This window comes from Strigops habroptila, chromosome Z, assembly GCF_004027225.2.
Source record: "Strigops habroptila isolate Jane chromosome Z, bStrHab1.2.pri, whole genome shotgun sequence".
Taxonomy (NCBI): domain Eukaryota; kingdom Metazoa; phylum Chordata; class Aves; order Psittaciformes; family Psittacidae; genus Strigops; species Strigops habroptila.
Genome location: NC_044302.2, coordinates 50,259,018 through 50,282,039, shown reverse-complemented (window position 1 = coordinate 50,282,039; position 23,022 = coordinate 50,259,018). Strand labels below are relative to the sequence as shown.

General features: G+C 41.6%; 1 protein-coding gene across 2 annotated transcripts in view; it reads right to left on the bottom strand.

Moving 5' to 3' along the window:
- Window positions 1–437: 437 nt before the first annotated feature.
- The window catches only part of CHRNA6 (cholinergic receptor nicotinic alpha 6 subunit), a 45,521-nt gene continuing 22,936 nt past the window's right edge, over window positions 438–23,022 (bottom strand). For both annotated transcript variants that reach the window (XM_030512829.1, XM_030512828.1), the window contains exons 2-5: window positions 3,999–4,138; window positions 2,908–2,952; window positions 2,198–2,307; window positions 438–2,080 (exon numbers count right to left, since the gene is read on the bottom strand). In XM_030512829.1, coding sequence (XP_030368689.1) covers window positions 1,042–2,080; window positions 2,198–2,307; window positions 2,908–2,934 — 1,176 coding nt within the window. In that variant the 5' untranslated portion in view covers window positions 2,935–2,952; window positions 3,999–4,138 and the 3' untranslated portion in view covers window positions 438–1,041. The remainder of the gene's footprint in view (window positions 2,081–2,197; window positions 2,308–2,907; window positions 2,953–3,998; window positions 4,139–23,022) is intronic.

Genomic DNA, 23,022 nt, shown 5'->3' with positions numbered 1-23,022 from the left:
CTTTTTAAAAACATACTGAAGTGTCAGGTAATTCCTATTCCTTTTAAGGCCTGGGTGTGGGGGATGTCAGATACTCTTTTTTGGAGCTTCTTTTAGTTGCTTGTGTTTACACCTGAGGATGTGGCCCCTGAATTCCCTAAATTCCAATGTATATCATCTTCTATGACAGTAATCCCAGTTAGGATGAAAGATTTATAACCTCGCACAAGCAAATCTGTAAGTTCAAATGCCAAGTTTCATTTTTAAATCCGTCTCTTTTTTAATCTGCCTTTGTTCATCTGCTGTCTGTTTTATTCAGCTGTCTTCCCCCAAAACTCAACTTTAATTTCAGTGTATGTTTTTCATGGCAGAAAATACTATATTGCTGAAGCCATAATTAGTTAAATCACTAAAAATATCAGCACACACCAGACTGAAACAAAGACCAGACAACAGCATTCTGAAAGGAATATCTTTATGAGATTTATCACTGTTTGAGAATAGTTCTTCTCCAGATGAACCATGGCACTGCTAGACAAGCCCTGTTTTTCAAAATGCAGTTCCCAAAATTTGCTTATTCCATTACTAACACAGAAAAGCACCCTGCTTGGAAAAAAGCACGTCTAGTATGGAGATGTCTCTGCTTACCAGGACCGAGCAGTTGGTGAGCAGTGGAAGAGGTTGCTTCTGAGCATCTACAGAAGCAGGGTTGGAAGAGACCTTGAAACATCCTGTCTAGTCTATCCTCTGCCTTGTGGCAGGACGAATTCTGCCTGAATCACTACTGATCAGAGTTCATTCCTCATGGCCACAGGAACAGGCTGATGTTCCTCTTCTTTTCCTTTAAAGGGTGAGCCTCATGTCTAACCTAAAACTGTCTCGCCTAAATTATCCACTGGGGATAGAGGAAGAACAGATGACATCATTTTCCCTGTTCTCTCCCCAATGGATGATTTATTTTCTCCCTTTCTGTAGGAAACTGACCCATTCACAGGTCAAAGCATTTTCTTCTCTATATCCAACAACTCTAGTTCTTCTGGGTTGCCATCTTAGATCACGTTTTCACTGCTGGAAGTGTGGCCCCATGCCCAGCTGGGTGGTTACTTCCCTTACCTCTTTGGTTTCATTTTGAGATCTCATGTTCTCCGCAATGAACTGAACGCTGCTAATGACGTCCTTCACTTCTGGGGAGTACTCCATGTGCTCTGCCATCCATTTCAGTGACGGATGGCTCAGTCGTCTTCTTTTGGTGGTAGTGAGTTCAGTTGCATTATCACAGTGACTGCATCGCGGCTCCTTGTGTAATTTGGTATCTTTGTGCTTGCTGTGCTTTGACTTGCCTGGTGTACTGGATGATCCTTTCTTGTTTTTTCTGGACAAGTTTTTTTTCTGCTGTTCTAGTGGCCTCTGCATCAACAGGACTTTGGGGAGCAGGTTAAGAAAGACTGTTTTTACCCATTTGGGCATTGTGTGTGTGGTTGGAGTCCTGTAATGTATGTTCAGGACAAACACCGTGATGACAATTGACAGAGTCACAAATATCATAGTGAAGAGTAAATATTCACCTACAAGGGGAATTACTAACGAGGTGGATGGGATTGTTTCTGTGATCACCAGTAAAAATACAGTCAGGGAAAGGAGCACAGAGATACAGAGAGTCACCTTCTCACCACAGTCAGATGGTAGGTAAAAAACTAACACTGTCAGGAATGAGATGAAGAGGCAGGGAATGATCAGATTTATGGTGTAAAACATAGGCAACCTTCGAATATAAAAGGAGTATGTTATGTCTGTGTAGATCTCTTCACAGCAGTTATATTTGATGTCATGTTTGTAGCCAGAAGCATCAACTATTTCCCATTCACTATTTTCCCAAAAGTCATTCATATCTACTTTGGATCCAATGATCAGGAGATCAATTTTGGCTTTGTCATAGGTCCATGAGCCAAATTTCAGTGAACAGTTCTGATGATCAAATGGGAAAAAGGTAATATCCATAGGACAGGAGCTTTTAAAAATAGCTGGTGGGGTCCAGGTGATCATTCCATCATAGCGAAGGAGGGCTTTGGTCTTGCCTTCAACTTGAAAATCTCCCACAGCACTAGAAAGACAAATGGGGCAAAGAAAAGAAAATTACCATGTAAGTAGAATATCTTTCATGGACGCTGCAAGAGGATACATATGAAAGAAAGAGTAAAACGGAAAAGTGTCATCATACTTATTATACAAGACAATATCTGGTTTCCAAATTTTATCTGCTGGTACCCGAACAAATTCAATGCCATCATATTCTCTGGGATCCCATCGCAATTTGTAGTCATTCCAGATCTGAAAGAAGAACAGAAAAGAATTTAAACCCCTTGTATTATCAGCAACTATCTGTTTCTCAGATCTTCCTGTAAAATGACAGGCTATGATAAAGACTGAAAGTGCAGCACGTGTAGAGGGGGACAATGGTCTGAAAGACAAGGCCATGACCTGGAGAAACACTGGACTTTTGTGAGTATTATTCCCATTGATTTGGCATTCCCTTCTCTGTGAGGGGATAGGACTGATTTCCACTGCTGCCATGCTGAGATGTCTTCTCTGTCTTACTACATCACTATAGACCCTTACCTGTGCAAGGTGACCTAGTACTGCAGAGCTGCATATTTAATCACTTTTTAATAGGTACATTCAGCTAGATTTACCAGATAAATCAATGATCATGAAATGGGAGGAAAATATATCACACAAGAAAGATGGGAGATGTAACTTCCTGGAAATTCTCAAATGTAGCTTTGGTTAATGGACCTTCTCCTTAGTCGCAGCTTTAAAATCCTTGTTACAAAACCAAGAACTTATTCTATATATGTAGCTTTCAAGGTAAGGTAATGCAGGTCATCGCATCAATGCAAAATGCATGAGAAATGCAATCCAGTCACTTACATGTCTTAGCCACAAATTTGTTTCCATAATCTGATTGACTTCATCCTAGAAAGAAACACAGGAATATACGTATTCACTCCATAAATCAGTTACAGTATCCTGAGATGGCCAACTTATTTGATAAAAAAGGACACTAGAACTTCACATTAACTTATACCAGATTTTTTCTGACTTACTTTTTCCTTGATTTACAATGCCTTCATTTATCCTTAGCTCCCTGGCTGCTGCTGAATGTTGCTCCTCACAGTTTGCCTGTCGCTTCATTATGGACTCAACTTAGGTACCTTTCAATCAAAACTCAGCATCTGTTCTGTGGATAATTTGCTTCACAGAGCAGACTTTAGCAAGGGTTAAGGTCAGGTTTTGCTTCTTCCAAAGTCCCTCTGCCCCACCCAGCAGGTCTGCCATCTCAGACACACTCACTTTTGTACACAGTGCACCCCAGAACACACAACAGTCAGCCCTGCACTTTAAAACAGCACTCGGCAGGCTATGCAGTGGGTTTCCCAGAGAGGATGTGGCTGCCCCATCCCTGGCAGTGCTCAAGGCCAGGCTGGACGGGGCCTTGAGCAACCTGGTCTAGTGGAAGGTGTCCCTGCCCATGGCAAGGGAGTTGGAACTGGATGATCTTTAAGGTCCTTTCCAACCCAAATCATTCTATTTTGAAACAGACTGAAAAAACATGCAAATGAAGAAGATTCTATCACTCAGGACCACTGGGAAATGACACGGGCCCCATAGAAGAACTAGGACACATGCTACACAGTGTAGACACAACCAGGTGTCTGTGGCACGGGCTAGCCCTGTGGCGAGCAGACTTGAACTCTGGCACTGCTGCTCTGAGTGCCAGTGGCTGCTGCCCAGAGTGGGGGATTTGATGCTACAGAGTAAGCAAATTAATTAGTGTAGTTTGAACTGCTCGTTTGAGCAACTGGAATAACTCAGCTGACAGAAAGAACACAAGTGTGCACAGGACAATGTCAGCTACGAGAGCTATAGGTGCAACCATCACAATTACATCTGCTGCTGTAGCAATTTTGTGTGTTTGCAACCACCCCCAAAACATAGCAGTATTCTGTAAGGAGTCTTACCACATTTGTAAGCTGGGTAATGGCCACTTCAAAATACACAGTGACAGGATCAGACACATTTTCCACTGGCCTGATGAACTGGTTGTACTGGGAGAAGAGTTTGTGAAACAACCGTTCCTCTGATTCACACGCTGTGGTACCTATGTAAGATAGAAATAAAGAACAGCTATGTCAGAGGTAAGGCAGAGGGAAAGAAGTCGATCGGTAACTTGCTAGTCCATGCTGTATTTCTGGATGCGGTGCTTGCGACTACGTATCAAGACACAGGAGGACAGACAGAAGAGGGCTGCCAGTTTAAAGCATTCTCCCACAGGATACTGCCTGCTACTCCCTCTCTTCTCAAAGTGTCTCCTAAGCTAGATCTAGCCTATGGGCCTCTCTTTGGCCCACTCTGATATCAGACCAAGGTAGAATAAAGCGGTATGAAGCAGAAAAAGAAGAAATGTGTTGGATTTCATCTTTGGAAGTTTTTTAGAGTAAAACTGAGAGTTTATGAAAAGCACATCTACTTACTCAGAAATAGGGTAAAAAAATTGAGGCTGCAACTACTGGGCCAAAATCTGTGTCAGGGACCCTGATTAGGTTATTATAATGATGCCTTCTAGTCTTAAAAAATACGACTACATTTTATCCTCATGTTTGTTATTTCAGCTCTTCAAATAGCACAATTTTTGCTCTGAAGAAAGTTCATTTAGTAAGTTTTATGAGAAAAAAAAGTGGAAATATTAAAATTTCTTACAGAATAGCATGCATCTTTGTAATACAGACCTGTTATTTGGGAACAAGCAGATTGTAGCTGCAACCCCCAGCTAATGCAGGACAGACTGGGTGGCTTAGTAGGAATAAGGTATAAGACAGGCACTAAACTGCCTCACTGCTTGCTCTTCATATTGAGCACAGCTATGTTACCAAAGCTATATGATGATGCCAACAATATTACTGATACAACTGAGGAAAAATTTGTCTTTCAGATAATGGGTCATAAGTTTTTGTGTCCCAGATTGTGCTAGAACATATCACTAAAGCAATCATGATAAGCCTTTATGACTTCAAATACGAAACATAGAAGGGCTTTGTGTCAGGCAGCAAGGACTTTGGCACAGCATGGGACATTTACATTTTCTTCAGTGAACACAAGGGCCTACGGTTGCACAGATGTCCTACAGGGAGATGCTTCGTCTCAGCATACTGTACTGTTTTCACGCTCAGGCTGTCCTTCCCTAGGATTTTTTGGGGGTTTTGGTTTTTCGTTTGTTTTTTGTTTGTTTGTTTTTTTGGTGTTTTTTTTTTTGTTGTTGTTGTTGTTGTTTTCTTTTTTTTTTTTTTTGTTTTTAAAAAGAGAGATTTCCGCCTCTCAGGTGATACAAAACATGCTCAGGTTCTGGGGATTATCACAAAAACTTAAATGTTGGTTATTGGTGACTTATGTGTATAGAAAGAAAAATCAAGTAAAATTTCCATGACTTGATATTTTATTTCATCTTTTAGCATCATCCAGACAAGATACATGAATATCTGTAAAGTCTGGATGTTTCTGTATCACATATTGTGCTATTCAACAAGGAAATTTCAATTTCCTTTTCAGATTTCCTCATCATCATCTATCACACTGTGACTAGAAGTGCCCTACCATGGGAACATGAATTTCTTACTGAAGTCTCATGACTAAAGCCAGTAAATCTAAAATCATGTTTCATTTGAAATTTTCCTCATGGCTTTTTAACAGACATGTGCCTTAAAAACAAAGTAACAGAAACAGACAAGTATTTAGGACTTTGATTTTATATTTCAGTTACAGATTCTTGTCCCATTGGTGCTGCTTTAAGACAATGCCTTATGCCTTGCTAACACAAGCACTGTAATTCATACCTGTCTTGGTCACCAGCAGAATTGAGACTTTCAAAAAAAAAGATGTAGTGTCTTAAAAGCAAAAATCCCGTGGAACCTCACTGAGACTTGTGCATGGAAATCACTTCAGCTTATTTAACCATAGATCTATTTAACCATAGATCACAAACAACAGTGAAAAAAATATATCAAGTTCTCAATTCTGAAGGTGTGAGTGCTAAACATGCACATCTTTAGCCTGCATTATTTAAGCAACTGCAAATTCAAGCATCAAATGAAACTACTAGAATTCCTATTTAATTTTCACTCTTTGCTAGAAATAGTTCCTCAATTAGTTATCAAACAAAAATTAAGTGGTTTATGTGTGAAAACCAGTATTGCTTTAGCTCTCTTAAAATATTGTTACAGACTTCAAGTTAGAAATAGCTGGTAAAAGCTTTACATTGAGTTCATTCCAGGAAAACAGAAGCAGAGACAGTGACTAGAAAATATTTTAGAGACTAGTATCAAAGAGATCCTACCTTTAATCAAGGATGCGAACATGAATGCCAACACACAGAAAGCATGGTAACACCAACATAGCCACCTCTCAGAATACATTGCTAGCAGCAGAAGAGACCTTCCTTTTGAAAAGAGAGATTTGGGGGGAAGAAACAGAAGACAAGAAGACATACAACCCCTTGGACAGTAAGTAGTTGACACGAAGATGGATTTCAGTTTTGCATTTGCAGGAAACTGCAGTCTGCTGAGCAGAGCAAAGCCTTGCAGAATTGCTTCCACTATCACCAGGCGAGGAGAGCTTATGCTATGCAGAGAGAAGGGAGTCAGGCAGCATCCTATCAGGTGACTTTTAACATTTCCAGTCACCCGCACCCTTGCCTCTGGGGGAATTATAAGAGTGCAGGGGAAAGAGGGAAGGCAAAACACAAGGTAACCAGCATGGAGAGGGGGAGGAATTCACTCAGCCCTCCACCCCCTGGTTAAAGAACACTCATCCAAAAGCAGCTGCTTTTGCTATTGCTTCGTGCTCACCTGAGTGAGTCTGTCAGAATATGCAGAGGCAAAACAACTTCAGTGTCTTGGCTAACGACTAATTCTGCAGCAGGAAAAATGGATGCTATATGGTTTTAAAACCTCCACCACAAACCATCCAAACTTTGAAATAAGCACATCATGATGTGATAGACTTGCTCGACAGTATTCTGAGTGAATAAATTTAAGGCAAGTGGATTTTTTATTGCCATCCGACAGGAGCAACTAAGCATGCTAAGTTCTTTCCTGACAGACAAGTCATCTCACAATATCAATTTTTTTATCACTTTGTGTGTGCAGTGACTACTGTGCCAGTATCCTGCAGGTGCGGAAATGGAGCAGTAGAATAAAGGAAAAACACCAGGCATTGCTACAGAAGTACCCAATATGCGAAGTTCACTGGGATAGAGTGTTACTTTTAATCATAGACGTGAAAAACACGAGAGATCATGATCCTGAACGGATTAATGTGTTGACTTCTCAACTGTTCAGTATGCATGTCCTTGCAACAGGAAAGTCTGAAAAGGCAAAGGGTCTGAAAAACTGAGGGCCCTGTTTAATTGCAGAGGCGTGGAAGGTATCACAGGTTACTTGGTGCCATCCAGCCTTCCAGAAGGCAGCTCGTACAGAGAGTATCCTTTATGTGTGCTTAATTCAGCATGAACAAGTCTGGGTGGCTGGATGAATGATTTGATCAAAAGAGAAATGCTGCTGATTTCCAGGCAGTTATGTTGTTGTGTAAATGTGGAGAGAAGAAAAAAGCTATAAACAGAAAAAGGATGCCCTTCATACTGCAGAACAGAGGCAATGCTGCAGCTCAGGATAAGAAAGCTATTTATCTCTACACAAATTGTTAAAATATGGGGAGAAGGAAAGAGTTCTGTCTGGAAGAAAGATGTAGGAATGAGTTGCCTGCATAGGGAAGGTGTCTGAAGTGGACAAAGTCACCCATGGCAGATTCTGAGGGATGAAAAGGCAGTCTTGGAGGATTACTAACAGAAACCCTACTCCAGAGCTCACTGGAGTCAGGAAGCCTGGAGCAGAGAGATGAGAAAACAAAAAGATCAAACCACAAGAGTGCAAGTCATCTTGCACTCTCAAAAGCCTCCAAATAAACACGGTTGTAAGTGGATACCACAAGGCATAGCTTTGAGGCATCTGCAAGCTGAAGTTAGGTATAAATTCTCCTTACAAATTATTTTAAGATGAGAATGTGGATTTCAGCATAGTGATTTTTCTGGTAAACTTCCATTTTGCTAACATTTTCCAAGGAAAAAATAAAACCCCACAAAAATATTTGGCTTTGTGTTTGCTTTTTCCAAGTTGCAGTGTTTGTTAGAATGATGTTAACAGTCCAGGTCCACAACCTTACAGTTCTCTCACATTATCCAATGAACCTCATTCTTCCTCCTTGAATTTATGCTGCCCATGGTATACTGTGGCTAATAGAATCACAGGACACCTGTGGTGGCTGTAGTCATGGCATATGCACTCCTGTTAAAAATCCAGTGCTTTTAGAAAGATGACATACGGTAACATAGTCAGATGCAATTTGAAAGCAAACTGACCCAAAATAAAAATATTTCGACATTACCAAAATTCTTGTTCTTCCAAAAATACTGTCAGGCCAGGAACTGGGTGTGAGAAGTTAACATACCTGCAAATGCATATCTGGGTTAAACTGAAAGGTCTTCAGAGGTGAGGGTAATGAGTCTGTTCCCCATCCAGAGAGAAAGAGCAACGGCAGGCCAGCTTGAGGTAAAGGTCTGCTTTGGTAGGAAAGGAAGAGTCTGGGGAAGCAGGCTGAGTTAGGAGGCAATACCAATCGTTCAGTGAGCAGATGGCAGGAAGGATTGTGCCATAACTGCCCTGCTGGTAGGACCCTGCTAGAGCAGGAACTGCCTTTGGGACAGGCAGAAGGGGAAGGCAGAGTTCAGACTGGGCCATGACAAGCAGCTGATGAGGCATCCAGACAGAGTCCAGAGAGACCAGATGAAGTACTGCCTCAGCAATAAGGAAGCCAATGGGGAAAGGAGCAAAACATTTGTGAATCGTTGCTGCTAGGTACCTAGTTGAATCTAACATGAACTGGCCAATGAAGGCATCAACATGGTAGGCTCAAACAGCAAGCACATACTGACAGGCTTCCTTTGCACTCCATGTTGGAAGAAGAGGTTGATTTAGTCCCTTTGCATGTGCTTTTGCTCTCTAAGAACACACTGACTCAGAGAAGAGTCTCTGGCCTCCTTTCTTCAGTCGAGGTGTCAGGCAAAAGAGGACAAGCAGCCCGTAGGATGCACAAAATCTGCCCACTGTAAAAGTTTCTATCACGTGAATGCACTTCACCACTAGAGCTTGATATTGCAAAAGTTTCATAGTGTTGACTGTGGAAAAAAACCATTAGGACACATTTGGAGGGCTGCCTGTGTGCCCTGTAACTCTGGCTGAAGGCACATGCCCCAGTACTATTGGCAATCCTAATGACAGATCCTGACTTCTGGAGCCAGGCCTAGGTTTGAATAGCTGATTTTCCCCTCTAGAGCTAAGCAGTTCACTGCTGGAGAGCCATTTCTGAATTGTTTGCAGGCTTTGACAGTGGGACTGTCACAAACACCTTTTCCATGGTGAGCCACTCATGCTCTGATCACTTGCTGAAAAGCCTCTAAACCCAGTGTGGGAGCTCACTTCCCAGCCCTACCAACCAGTTGCTAACTACCACTAGGCAAGTGAGTTTGCAGCTAGGGGCACCTGCTCCCCTTGCCGTTGCTGATCTACAAGCACTGTGAGGGGATGAGCCACTTCTCATTGTTTTCTTGCTCAGGGCTAGCCATACATTTGCTTATTGTGTCCTTGCTGAAGTAGCTGTGAAGATGGCATGGATCGCAGTAGCATCGAGTGTTATGTCTTCTCTGCTACCTCCTCCTTTTGGAAGCAGACAGCTGTTAAGGAAGTAATTAATTCAGCTACAGCTCATTCTTATCCGGATATTCATGCACAGCGCTTCCCTGGGCATGGGATACCTACTGATGACAAAAACTATGATGGAGAAAGGGAATTGTAAAGGGATAATGAAAGTATCAGTCAAATCCCACATCTTATTGGCAGTTCTCTTGTCAACCTTAGATAACTTCTGCATTAGCCGAGTTATGTCAGAGAAAGAAAACTGTAATGGGACAGTGAAAGTATCAAACAAATCCCACCATCTTACTGGCAGTTCTATAGTCAGCTTTGGATAGCTTCTGCATTAACCAAGTTAAGGTAAAGAGGGAACTTGGTAAAGCTCACAGACAGAGGGGAGATGCTGGAATTGAGCAAGCAAATGAAAGATAAGCTCTAATGGCAGGAATATAAAGCTGCCTTGAAGGATCGAAGTGATGAAGGAGTGGTTGTTGGGACTAGTGCTTTTCAAATGCCTGTGCTGCATAGACAACTTAGCTGCTTGCGAACACTAACATTTTACCCTAAAATGCTCTGTTCTGATTTGTGGCAGTTGGAGACTGCCACCTTCCAGGTCTTTCAAGCTAAGCTGCCATCTCTTTCAGGTATAACTCCAGCTGACAGTAGTAATAAAGCAGACATTTTAAGAATTGAAGGCACCGCATACCTTAGGCAGGGAGGCAGAGGCCATCTCCTATATGCGCACTCATGTACAGAGCCATGCACTTCCACCTATGTGAAATCTGTCATATCTTCTACATAAATGCTTGACATGGAAACCCATCTGGCAATACCAGCTTGCCAAGCCCTGAATTCTTTAGAGACCCAGTATAATTTCATACAGCTACATAGAAAGAATACCAACAGCGGCACTTCTCTATTCTTTTTTTTTTTTTATTATTCTATGGAGTGAGAGCCATAGGGAAGTGGAGAAACACAGCTCTTCCCAGGGCACTGAAGAACAAAACATTATATCGCTCTTTGCTCTGACCTTTCACATGCCTTGTCTGTGCCAATTACAGGCTCATCTGGGCAGAAAGTTTCTATTAACCTCTGTTAGCACTGCAGTTGGGATGCCCTATTTTGTTTGACTCCTGGGTATCGCTATAATAAACCAAGATAATAGAGCATACACCCGTAGTATATCAGGAATCCAGTTTTTACTGTCTCATTGACAGACATTCAACTATCACAGGTGCACTCCCAGGTCATTACCCTTTGCTTAAGTGTTAGCACAGTCCAGCTTGTCATGTCTCACACCCCAGTCAGTCCAATCACACAGCTGGTTCATCTCCTGCACTCCCTGCAGCAAAGCCTGCATCTCACCCATGTGTAAAACCTGGGCTTTGGCCGATCCGCTCTGGAGCCTCATGTGCCAACAGTGTTTGCTCTCTGATCCAATAGGCACTGACCAGTGGCTTCTAGTGTGCAGGAGATATGAAGCATGAGTAAGGGTGGAACTTCAGTGCTACTGTGTGCAAATGTGCACAGTGATATGCTTATGCTTTGGCTCAATTAATTATATTAAAGCTTTTTGTGTGTTAGTCAGATTTTAAAAGATGGGTAGGAAAAGGCCTTGTAGCTTATGTTGATTAGAGAATTTCCACATACTGAGCATAGAATTTCTTCAGTTCAGTAGCTTCCTCGGTGATACAGTCCTTTCTTCCCTTTGTTTTAAAGAGATTGAAGCACAATACCTCTGTCAGACATCCCCCGTTGCCCAAGTTATAAAGTCTGGTGAGTCAGGCAGTCGCTACGCACTGAACAGCCAAGTACATTAGTAGGGATACCTATTCCCATGATGCTGCCTGCTAAGCAGCTGCAGTAACCAGAGTACAACACAAAGATCCATCTTTTATAAGATGCACCTCCAAAGCACCTTCCATTGCACATATGGGGTCAAATAGCATGCGTCTTTTGTCTCTAAACTTCCCATACCTCAACAGCTTTAAGCATCCCTCCTGTTCCCTTTTGATCTCTAAGGAGTACAAAGCAGCATGCACAGAAGCCAGGCAGGAGCTATGTGTATGCTGATTCGTGGACTGATATATATGTGTTGACTGGCCATGTGGCTATTTCCAAATGAGATTCATAGTCTCTTGCTCCTTCAGGCGGGGAAAAGTGAAAATCTCATTTGGATTCTTCCCTTTGTGTAGTTTTTGGTTCACACAAAATTTACAGAAACTTCATTTTCTTTAAAATTCATTATAAATAGGCCTTCGGGGGGACCAGTGAGTAGACACTGAAAATATTAAAAAAAAAAAAAAATAAAAAAAAATGTCATGACATAAATATTATTTGAACAGGAAGCTGGGCTGAAATAAAGAACTTTTTTTTCTATTCTTGCTATAACCATTAGCAACACACAGAGAAAATAAAAACCTTGGACAGGAAATAAGTAAAATATAGTACATATCCCAGTTTTTATTCTAAAATCTGATGTAGGAAGAACACTAACCACTTGGACAATCAGAAAAGAGAGATGCAGGATAGGTCTTCTCAACATTGGTGTATCTCCTGGAAGCTTCTTGCCCATGGCATGTCTAAGTGCAGCAAAGATAATGAACTCTTGACTACATGGCAATAAACACTGTATCCATTCATGTCTCATTAAACATCAGATTCCACCTGGGATAGAAACCTCAGAAATGCCCCACATCTAGTCCAGGCAGCTTGACATTCCTCTGGAATTTTCCGTCAGAGGACAGAAACTGAGGAACAGCTGAGTGAGGGGAAAAGCTTTTGTCGGGTTGGGCATTCAAGGAAACCTTTGTCCCTTGCTGATGTTGGAGGAAAGCCTTAAATATGCACTGGATACTCTGGAAATCCAGCTCCCAGTTGGCACCCCAACCTATACCAAAAGAAGCGACATTTGAGAGAACATGCAAATGTATGAGATGAAAAGTCCATGTCAGCAGGAATTCTGACATCTACTTCTCAGATTTCCCCTGCAATAAAACTAAATCAAGGCACCTATACCAACCCCAATACCTATAGCGTCTCTGCCTAAAAATGTTGGAGGACACAGCTTTTTCACAGATCATAAAGAGGCCATAAACTGTTTGAAAGTTGTCAAGACTTCAGTCCTTTCTTCTTATTCTGGAATGCTGGAATGATTTACAAATGTTTCCTGTTAAAATTCTTCATTACAATATTTTTATGGACACTGCAAGGGTGTTTGCATATGGTAAAGGGGACTCTTGAAGATATTCTGGAAGCAAAATAGGTGCTGCAGTATTTCGTAAGGGCTCAATAAATTTAAGACATACCTTTAAAAATTTGTGTGGGAATTTGCCATATTCAGTGCAAATGAATGCAAAACAGCTAAGCAAAAGTATAAATAAAATATGAACTCAAACCTCCCATCTTTGTTAAAATGAGCGAGGGAGCTGGAAGGTTAAGTAATCCTGATTGGTTTCAGAGTCTGTGAGATACTCCCATCCTTAGTTTCACATGGCTTTTGAAGAAACTATCTTGTTTGGGATTATTTGTGCTCAATTTTGTGAATAGTTTTGATCCCTTCTGATTAGTAAGTATTAAAGTTTGGGGTTTTTTTTTAACCTGGGTTATTCCCTACTGTTCCTAAAGATCACATCATCACTCTGGAATAACAAAAGTAGTAATAAAAATGTTTGGGTCTGAGAGAACCCAGTATTTCTTTCTCCACCTATTTTCCCAACCAGTCACTAAAGGTTTCTGGAATTTCTCAAAGCCAGTGCGCAGTGAAGATGCAGTGCCATGATGCAGGGTCAGCCAAATATTCCAGTGTCAAAAAGATCGACTTTGCACAAGCTCAGCAAAAATACACTTTCATCTTGAAAGGAGTCAATACTTAAACTGGCATAGGAGACAAAGCACGGAGGAAAAAAATCTCAGTGGTCACATGAGTGCTTGGAACAGCCAAAGCACTGGGCAGTCATGGGAATCAATAAAAACTGAACAGGAAAATGTGGACTTCAGGGCAATAACCACAAAGGGATAATTCCCGGACAATCAGGCATCCCTATTTCTGTTTTTCATCAGATTTCACTGGAAACTGGTCAGCAGAAGCCCTCCTGGTGAAAACTAAAGACACAAAATCTTGAGAAATTTTGGAGCAAAATGAGTGACCTAAACAGGTAAGAATTTAGGCAGACCTCAATAGCCCTGTTAAATTCTATGTGGAACTGAAAAATCGTGTTAATCTTTTTCTTTTGACCCCATAAAAGCCTGTCAAAGTACACAGGTTTAGAGCAGCACTGATGTCGGATCCTTGATGTGCAATAAAGCTCAATAAGTGTGCTTGGATTTCCCATCAGCTGAGAACTTTGGTCAGAATTCTTCCCAGGGGACATTTTTCTTCTGCAGAAGGAACCGGTGCAAGCCTCTGGTGAATTCTGGCCTTTGTGAAAGAGAAAATTGTTATCTCAGTGCTAATACTGAGTCTGGACTATGCCATAGAACCTGCACTCAGGTTCTGCCAAGACGTCTCAGCCATGTTGTTTTAAATAGCCCAGAGCTATTTTTATGAGCCATTTCCACAGTTTGACATAAAATCATGCACATTTTCACAAGACATTTTAATTTCTTTTAAGTAAAAACCAAAAAATGAGGAAAAGAACTAAACTAAACTCCCTGACAGAGCTCCTGGCAAGGAGAGAGGAGCATGCTATGATTGTAGCAACATATAGCAGCCTCAGAAAAGCAAAGAGCCAAATGACATCTCTCATAAAATCTTATCATGACATGCCTCCTGTGTGAAATATTTCCATTTTCATTTGATTTATATGAAAGACAGGAAGAGAGCTCTTCCACCCTTAGAAAATGGTTCCATCTTTCTGCAAACAGAATCTCTTGGACAAAAATCCTGATTTCAGCTGAAAATATTTTTAATCACCTTTAGTCATTACTGAATTACTGGCTCTTAAGGTGTACTGAGAAAGACAGCTGTGGGACTGGCAGAATTTAAGTCAGTTACCCCCTGCAGAGGTGCAAAGAATGAAAACACTTCAGTGTAAGTGACCAAAGCTTCAGTGGCCCTTAAACACATTACTTTGGGATACCCAAGTTATGATTTTTAATCTTTTGGGGCTGGCCTAAGTTTGTATCTGGAAGGAAAGCACTTCAAGGCTGCCAAAGGAGACTATTCACACTTATGCCCATTCCCGTTTAAATGTATGACACAGTGAGGTCCAAATCTTGCAGTAATTCAGAAAGAAATTTTTAAAAAATCTATCCTCTGTTATGTGAGGAGCAATCCCACTAAGAAAACAGTAACTCTGTAACTGAAAGCACAAATGAGCGTATTCAGGTTAACAAGAGCCAAGTGGCAGGATCTTGCTTTTGGTAGATTGGTGGACTTGTGCATCTCTCCTATGGACATCTTTGTTATTAGCGAGGGAGACATGGAGGCCATCAGCAAAGCTGACTGACTTTCTTCTTTATTTTTGTTAAATGACTGTCTGACAGTTACAAGAGACCTGTACACTTCAGTTAGTGCATGGTTTTGTGAACCTTATGAGTTCAGACGTTTCTGGGACAGGCTGAGCCATCACTACCTCGTGCCTCTGGCCAAAAAGTGTAAGGAGAAAGCCTGATATCATTATGGTCAGAAACCTTCTTTTCTGTTGTGCTCTGAAAGAGCACTTGGAAGGAAGAAAGGAGAATAAGAGCTGCCTCATAATGAGCATTGTGGCTGGAGAAGGAGGAAGTGGAGAACTTAATTAAAAACATCATCTGCTTTAGTTACACAAGTGTTGCCACTGGCTATTAACTATGAGCAAGGCAATGTCTGAAGGGGACAGGCTTCGAGTTTTGTGCATAGGCTTGGGATTAGACAGGAGTGTTTGGTATCAGTTGCAATGCCACAGTCTTTCTGATGCCATTTTAGGTTTAGACAGAGCTGAGGTATTTCTACCTTTGCTTCAGGCAGGAGTAAATTATCTTCTTATTGGGGGATTAATCCCATCTAACTCTAGCTATCCAGAAATAACGTCTCCATTTCAAGGGTTTCTCCTTCATGAATGGAAGAGTATGTACTGCTACAGAGCTTGACTTATAACAGAGACACTCCAGAGCCTGTTCTTCAGGGACCAGCTAACTCTGCCTTCTGGGTAGCTTTTTCCTTCCCTTGTTTCATCTTGCACAAGAGGATAACGATGCTCTTAGATCTCCTGTAGACTCTGAGACTGACACAGACTCTCCATTTTCTGTATGCTTGTATCATGTGACACCCCCTAAAATTTGCAAAGTAGGCAGTAACAGGGAAGATGTTCAGATTGATAATTATTAGGGCAGACTTAAATGAACAATGAGAAGAAACAATGAGAAGAATTCGCTTCTCCTTATGGAGAACTGTGTAACAGAAGTGAGGAAAAACATGACAATTCCTTTGCAGGCCTCCAGAGGCTGTGCAGCAGGTCCTATATTAACTTTCTCTGTTACATGCTTTAGGGCATTGTAACTATAATAGTGTACACATATTGTATTTGAGCTCATGACTCATCTATACGAATATCTAATGAAACAAAATTGGCGCAAATTGGAAAAAAAATAATATGATAATAATGAGCAATACAGTTGGGCAGCAAAGTGCTGTAACTAACAACTGTGATTTGCTTTTTGGCAGAGCAGCCTGTAGCACATAAAGAGCATCTTAAATCAGTTCGCATTACCTGCATAAGGAGGAATGTAAATATGTAGTCATAATCAAAGCTGAAGCATGCATTGAGCTGGAATGTGCAGAGCAGACCCGTCAGATTTCAACTGTCATTCATACATACTACAAAAGATGTAGCAGTTTTGAAGCAAAAGTGGTAAAGAAGGTAAATATAAACTGGCAGGACACCCCTTGGCTTCAGGGATGCAAATTCAGCTGTAAAGTTCCAGGACCATAAATGCAAATATTAAGAGAAAATACGATGAAGAGCAAGAAGAGACACAAAGCGGCAACTGTGATCCACAGGGCATCACAGCAAGTTGATGTCATGTCAAACATTGGCACCAAGAGAGGCAAGAGCACGTCAGTGCTTGTATAACATATTTACATTGTCAATGAGCTGCAGCTTGACGAGGAAGAGCAAAGGGTGAAATTCCCTGAGTAGACCCATGAGGAATGAGCAGCAATGACAGATAACATCTGCTGGAACTAAAATGTTGCTGGATCAGGCAATAGGACTCCCTAGTTTAGAGATGGCTAGAAGCCTTGCAATTCAGTGAATGCCAAAGTTTGAAAGAAGAGACACATTTTTTTGCAAAGACACCTCATTTTCCTTGGCCACCTCTATGGCCAGTAGAAATTTTTCAAGTATTCTAATTTGTGTTTTTCAAAGTGATTCTCTTGAAAAGAAAATGGTTAATTTTGGCAGGGGAAAAAAAAAAATTAAATTTAAAGCCAGTCTGATAATCACCTCTAGATTTTACTGCCTTGGTAGCCTGTACCCACAGAACACTTTGTTACTTGTCACATAAAAAGGTGTCAAAGAGACTACCAAGTTCTATTTTGTTTCTATTGTTTCTATAATTTGTTTCATCCTTCCACTTTTAAGCCCAAAATTCCAATGACTCTGAAGAAATTCTTATTGGTATGGCTGAAATTTGCAAAATACAAGCCAAAGAAGAAGGTTTGGAAAGTAGAGATTCCAGTGCTGCTCTTTTGCATTCCCCTTCCTTCCCCCCAGATGATCCTTTCTCACCCATTTGGTCAGATAGAAACTGTGAGGAGTAACATCAAAATCTGGGAGCAGCAAAACATGCCCTATTAAATTAAATGAAATTTTTCACCGTGTAGAAAAATGTAGATAACACAGGATGTCATCACTCCAAGGAGACATGTTTGCAGACAGCAACCTCTGATTCACAGATACAGTCAAATACAGTCAGGAGTGTTGACTGCCCTGACAAGAGGAATATGTATCTATGTGTTTGTGTGTGTGCATGCATATAAATTTTTACTAATCTTGTTGATAGGTTGTGAAGGCCGTCAGAATGCAAGGTGTACTTGCTAATCTAAATCCTCTGATGACCCTGTACTATTGGATAAGGCTGCATCATAGTGTGTAATGGTACAGAAGCATATGCCCATAAAGTCCAAAGTGAGTGTGCAACACTCATGTCTGTTTAGTTTTAACTGCTTTGAGCTTTGGAGGAAAGCAGTTGCACTACAGTTCAAGGAGCTTACCAGTTCATTTTCAGAAAGCGGTAAAAATGAGGAGCCTAAATGCAGAAAAGAATTCACAAGGTCTATTTAGGAAGCATCTGAAAATTATGCACACATAATTTTCAGGACTTGTTTCTCTTATTCTGTATCAATCAGGCTCAGCATGCATATAAGTCTAGGGTGCAAATCCCAAGCTTTTCACATGAGCGCACTATGTATTTTAGCAGGCTCCTCCTAACATTACAAAAAGCCCCTAGAGAGCACTGTATAAAATGGTGGACAGCTGGCAAGAGGCTGTTGCCCTGGAACTGGTCATTGCTCTTTTAGAAGGATGGGCTTCCTGGGGATCCTGTATGAAATGCTGATATGAATATCCCACTCTATCACTTCAAATGGCAATGAAATGGGAAGGTTATCACAAACTGTCACTATTTATTTATGGTTTGTGTACAACTGTGACCACAGGTAAATCTGTGAAGATACAAGGTTTGCTATGAGTCTAATCCAGGTAGTGCAGGAGAAGGGATATGCCTGAGAATTGTATGCAAGTGCCTAAGAGACCTTTGGGGAGCACAGGGGAGAGGCACTGCCACGTCACAGCCAGCTATTGTTCAACCCTAGAAGAGGAAGGGCACAGACTTGCTCCTGTTTTGCAAGGCAATGTGCCTGCAAAGCTGCCCAATAGCTGAAGATGTGGACATCTCTTACCCTCTCTCCTGCTGCTGCCATACCAAATGATGCCTAAATACTTGGAGAGTGCTAAAAGGCTTTTACCAGCCTTCCACAGCGCACCATCAAGCCCACACTAAGGCACTACAGGTGTTTGTTATCCCGTATTCAGCTTCAAGAAGTGACAGTTAGTGCTACTGCTTGATGGGGAGAACAGTGTAAACCCATGACACAAAAATATTGCAAGTCCTGCACTGCTCAGGACATATCTCAGCACAACTCCTCTCCTAATGCACTAGCTTTAAGCCTTTGCAAAACAAAGTAAAACAAATTAATAAATCATTAGGCAAAGTATCTCCAGTGGCTTTTCTGAACTTTATTACTTCAGTTTCTAAGTATCACTTAGTGGCCTGTTACTCTCCTCTTTTCTGCAGTTCATGACTAAAATAGCAAGGTTACAAAGCTGCAGGGAAGATACTGATGGACAGCTCTGCAAATTGTTCCAGCTGAACCATAAAACTGTCAAACAAATGATACATGTTAGTTGTGATGGCCCTATGCCTCCCAGAAATAAAATGAATCCCTAATGGAAGACTTTGCTAAGGAATTAAACATTAAGTAGGGCTTATACAAGATGGATATCAAAGAGATTAGAGTCAAACCACAGGTTTGTAGATTTTTGTTGATAGAAGGAAAGCCAGAGCACTTATTTCTGAACTTTGGTTTCTTGACCGATTATGAGCAATACACACCTGCTACTGAGAAGATCATGTGGCAGATGAAAACATTTTTATTCCTTCTTTTGAAAGCAGTAGTGGTCCAATGCTCTTAGTTTTCTTTACCTGTTTCACAAGTACAGTCATAGGAGAGTATTTATGTTCTCCATTATTGACAAGATTCCTAACTGGAAAATCTTCTAATGGGTTGCCTCAGGAGCTCATGTGGTGGCCACAGGCAGTATAATAAGGAAATTAAGGCTATACTTGGTGCCAAAGTGGCAAATAGCCTTGTGACAGAGATACAGTTTTGAGTACAGTTTGGGAAAAATAAGCCAATGAAAGCTTGTCAAAGGACTCAAAGAGCAGCCATTCTGAGTTTTCTAAAGATATCATGATTTGTTATTATTTTTATCTCTGCTTCTCCAAAGCCCACACAAAACATCAGTTACAATCCACGCCCTGTGGAACAAACAAGTGAAAATGTGTAGATCCTGTGCCTTTCCACTTTTGGAAAGACTTCCAAACCTGTATTTACTAATATGTTGACTGGCATCATTGATATTAACACAACCAGCATCGCAAATTTCCAAAACATGCTGTCAGACTGAATACAGACCATTTTAATTCTAATTCACAAAAAAGTGTCTGTTGGAATCTGTTTGCCAAGCATTATGACAAATGGCAAGTTAACAGACCCATTAAGAATAGATATATAAATAATAAATATTGCCTCCTGAATCAGCTGCAAAACAGAAGCTGACACAAATCTTGTAGCAGCTGGGAGCATCTGGAAACTGTAACCACAGCTCAAGAATTTGCTGTTGCCCAGCTACAAGAGCCTGGATTCAACTTCTACTTGTTTAGTACCATGCTGTGGAAACTGGTTAACATTCTTTGAATGGCAGCATGCAGTTCTACTACTATTAGACCACAGAATCTGAGTTTCCCTTCTGGTCTTCACCTATTCCAACTTGGGCAAAAGAAAGGTGCTGACAGAGGATAACACAGATTTACCACCTCTTCCTGTTCAGACTCAGTGCACATATGGAATCACAGAGTTGCAGACAGTGTGGTTCTCTCCTATAGCTAGACCCACAACTTCTGATGGGCACTTCTGAGGCCATGCAGCTTCTTCTGCTGCTGCATTGCTACCAGAATTACCTTGTTCCCTAGCACAATATCTCCAATGAAAGCTAACTCAGCAGAATTTTGCCTGGTTCTCACATAGGCATGTTTTCCTCCCCATATTCAGAATCGAGCTCCTGACAGTTGGGCCATTCCGAAACCATATGGCCCTCTATCAGATTTTGGACATTCATGCTTTTGCCCATCCAAAGGCATGGGTGATGATGAGAAAAAGTTGTGCTTTTCCCTTTCTAACTTCAAAGTTACTCTGTACGAACGTTACAAAGGCTTTGTGCAGAAGTACAGCATAGGCTTCGCCGAGCAGAGCATAAAAGTGAAGTAAAAAGAACAGGCCAGAGTCTTGCTTTCAGCTGCATCTTTGTGACACCCAGCAGAGACAGTTTTGAAAAGACCACCTTAACTTTTATTATATTATCATAAAGAGTATTGTCAGCCCCTTGATAGCACAGTTTCAGTTATTATAACAAAACTTGTATACCATTTTAGTACCTAGAAAGAGAAGAGCAGAGAAAAAGATGGGAAGAGGAGAAAGAAGAAAAGAGAAGCGACCACCAGTCCAGGATCCAGTGTTGGTCCTGCCACCGTAGAGGGTCTGGAGTCGACAAAAGACCACCTTTCTTATGGTCCTTTCCTTCTAGCTTACACCCGCTATGTAAAATAAGGTGATGGCAACATGCTAATTCTAACATTAGCCTTCTAGAATCTTCCAAAAATACAGGGGATTGTCAGGATTCCATTGTGGTCTTGGAGCCCCCTCCGTTGTGGTGACGTTTTTCTTGGTGCAGGCGTAAGTTGCGGTTGCACAGAGGGAAGTTGGCTCCGAGAGGTACTGCCCCACCTCCGCAGGGCCCTTTTTCCAACCACAACTTCCTTATTGCATAGTGTCAGTCAAATAATTGAGACAACCAATGCAATCATATTAGCTCCCTACAAGTGCCTGCCCTGCTCCTCGCTTCAGAGGCAGTAGATGGAGCTGGTGAGGTCCCTGATGGCTCTGTTAGCCCCCTTAGCTCCCTCTGCCCCAGGGAGCAGCTGGCCCTTGCTTTGCCCTCACACATTCTACCGTTGGTGGTATCCACCAAGATAAGCTTAAAAATTGTAGACAACAGTCACCCGGCCACCAAACAATCATTACCACAGCTAAAACCATGTAAGGCCAAGACAAACCCTGAGACATCACACTGTTGGGTTAATGTAAAGCCCTTGACCTAATACTGGTAATGACAGAATTATAGGTATCAGTTTCTATCTGAAGACAAAAATAGACGTACAGTGCTGAACTGCAGCACAACAAGGCCCTTTAGTCATGTTGAATCAAGGCGCGTTAGGAGGTGACATCTGACTAATAAGATCCATGCCCTGGAAAAGTGGGAATGGATTTACTGAGCAACCCTAGGCTATATACATTTGGGTGAAAACCAGAGTAGAATGACAGGTATCACCAATGCAGGGAGATGTCAAATCCTCTCCTTGAGTGTATCTAGCTTTGGGATATTAGAGATATGCACACAGTTGGTGTCTAGAATTGCAAGAATACACATAATACTAGTTAAATTCATTGTACTCTGCAGAGCCAATAAAAAGTCCTCCTAGGTAAACTAAATAATGAGAAAGAAAGCATTTGTGAAGGGCTGAGAAGTATTTTAATCACTCTGAGTCTGGCTGTTTGCATCTACCCAGACTACATTGTATACCAGCAACTGATCTCCTCAGAATGCAGAGCACCTGTGCCTTAGCTATGAAGTCCAGAAAGTCTACTGCAAAAGCCATATAACACTTGTAAAACTTCTCAGAATTGTATCTGTAGACAAAAAGTGAGAGCTGGAATAAAATTATGGCATGGCAGCAGGAAAGAAGCAGACACTGAAAAATCTGAAACCCCTGGGAGGAAATGACACATCCCACCCTACACAGAGGCATAAAGCACCTGGTGTTTTCTACCTAACTGACCAACCCTTGCTAATCCAAAAGTGGTGACCATGCAACTCTAGGATATGTCCAGGGTCCTTCAAGCTTTTCAGTGCCTCTGAGGAGAGCACCAATGTACCTGCACCACATTCCACTTCTAGCTGGGGCTGATAACAGCTGTTTTGTAGAAAAGCAATGGCAGATACCACCAGAGGTTCAGCTATTGTGTCTGCAATCTGCACAGCCTGCTGGGAGAAACCTCGTGCTAGAGGTACTGCAGGTCTTGAAGCAGAATAAGACTGTCCCTTTGAGGGGAAAGGCAACAGAGAGCTGCAGGCCACATCCAGTGAATAGTCATCCCAAGGGCTGGGAATGAATCAGTGAAGAGGAAGAAGGAAATCCCAGGCTCAAAAAGCCCGCCAGGTCCTGGGGAATAGCTGCAACATTGGCATAAGCTGAGCTTTAAAAACAAGCCCTCCATAAGAAAAGAAGCACTGTGATTCATGCTGCACTGCTGATAAGGCTCCAAATGTGAGATGTATATGTCTGACCAACAGATACCTTTAGTATGTTGCAGGCAATTACGAGCACAGCAGCAGGGAGGTGTGAAGATGGGTGTACACATCTT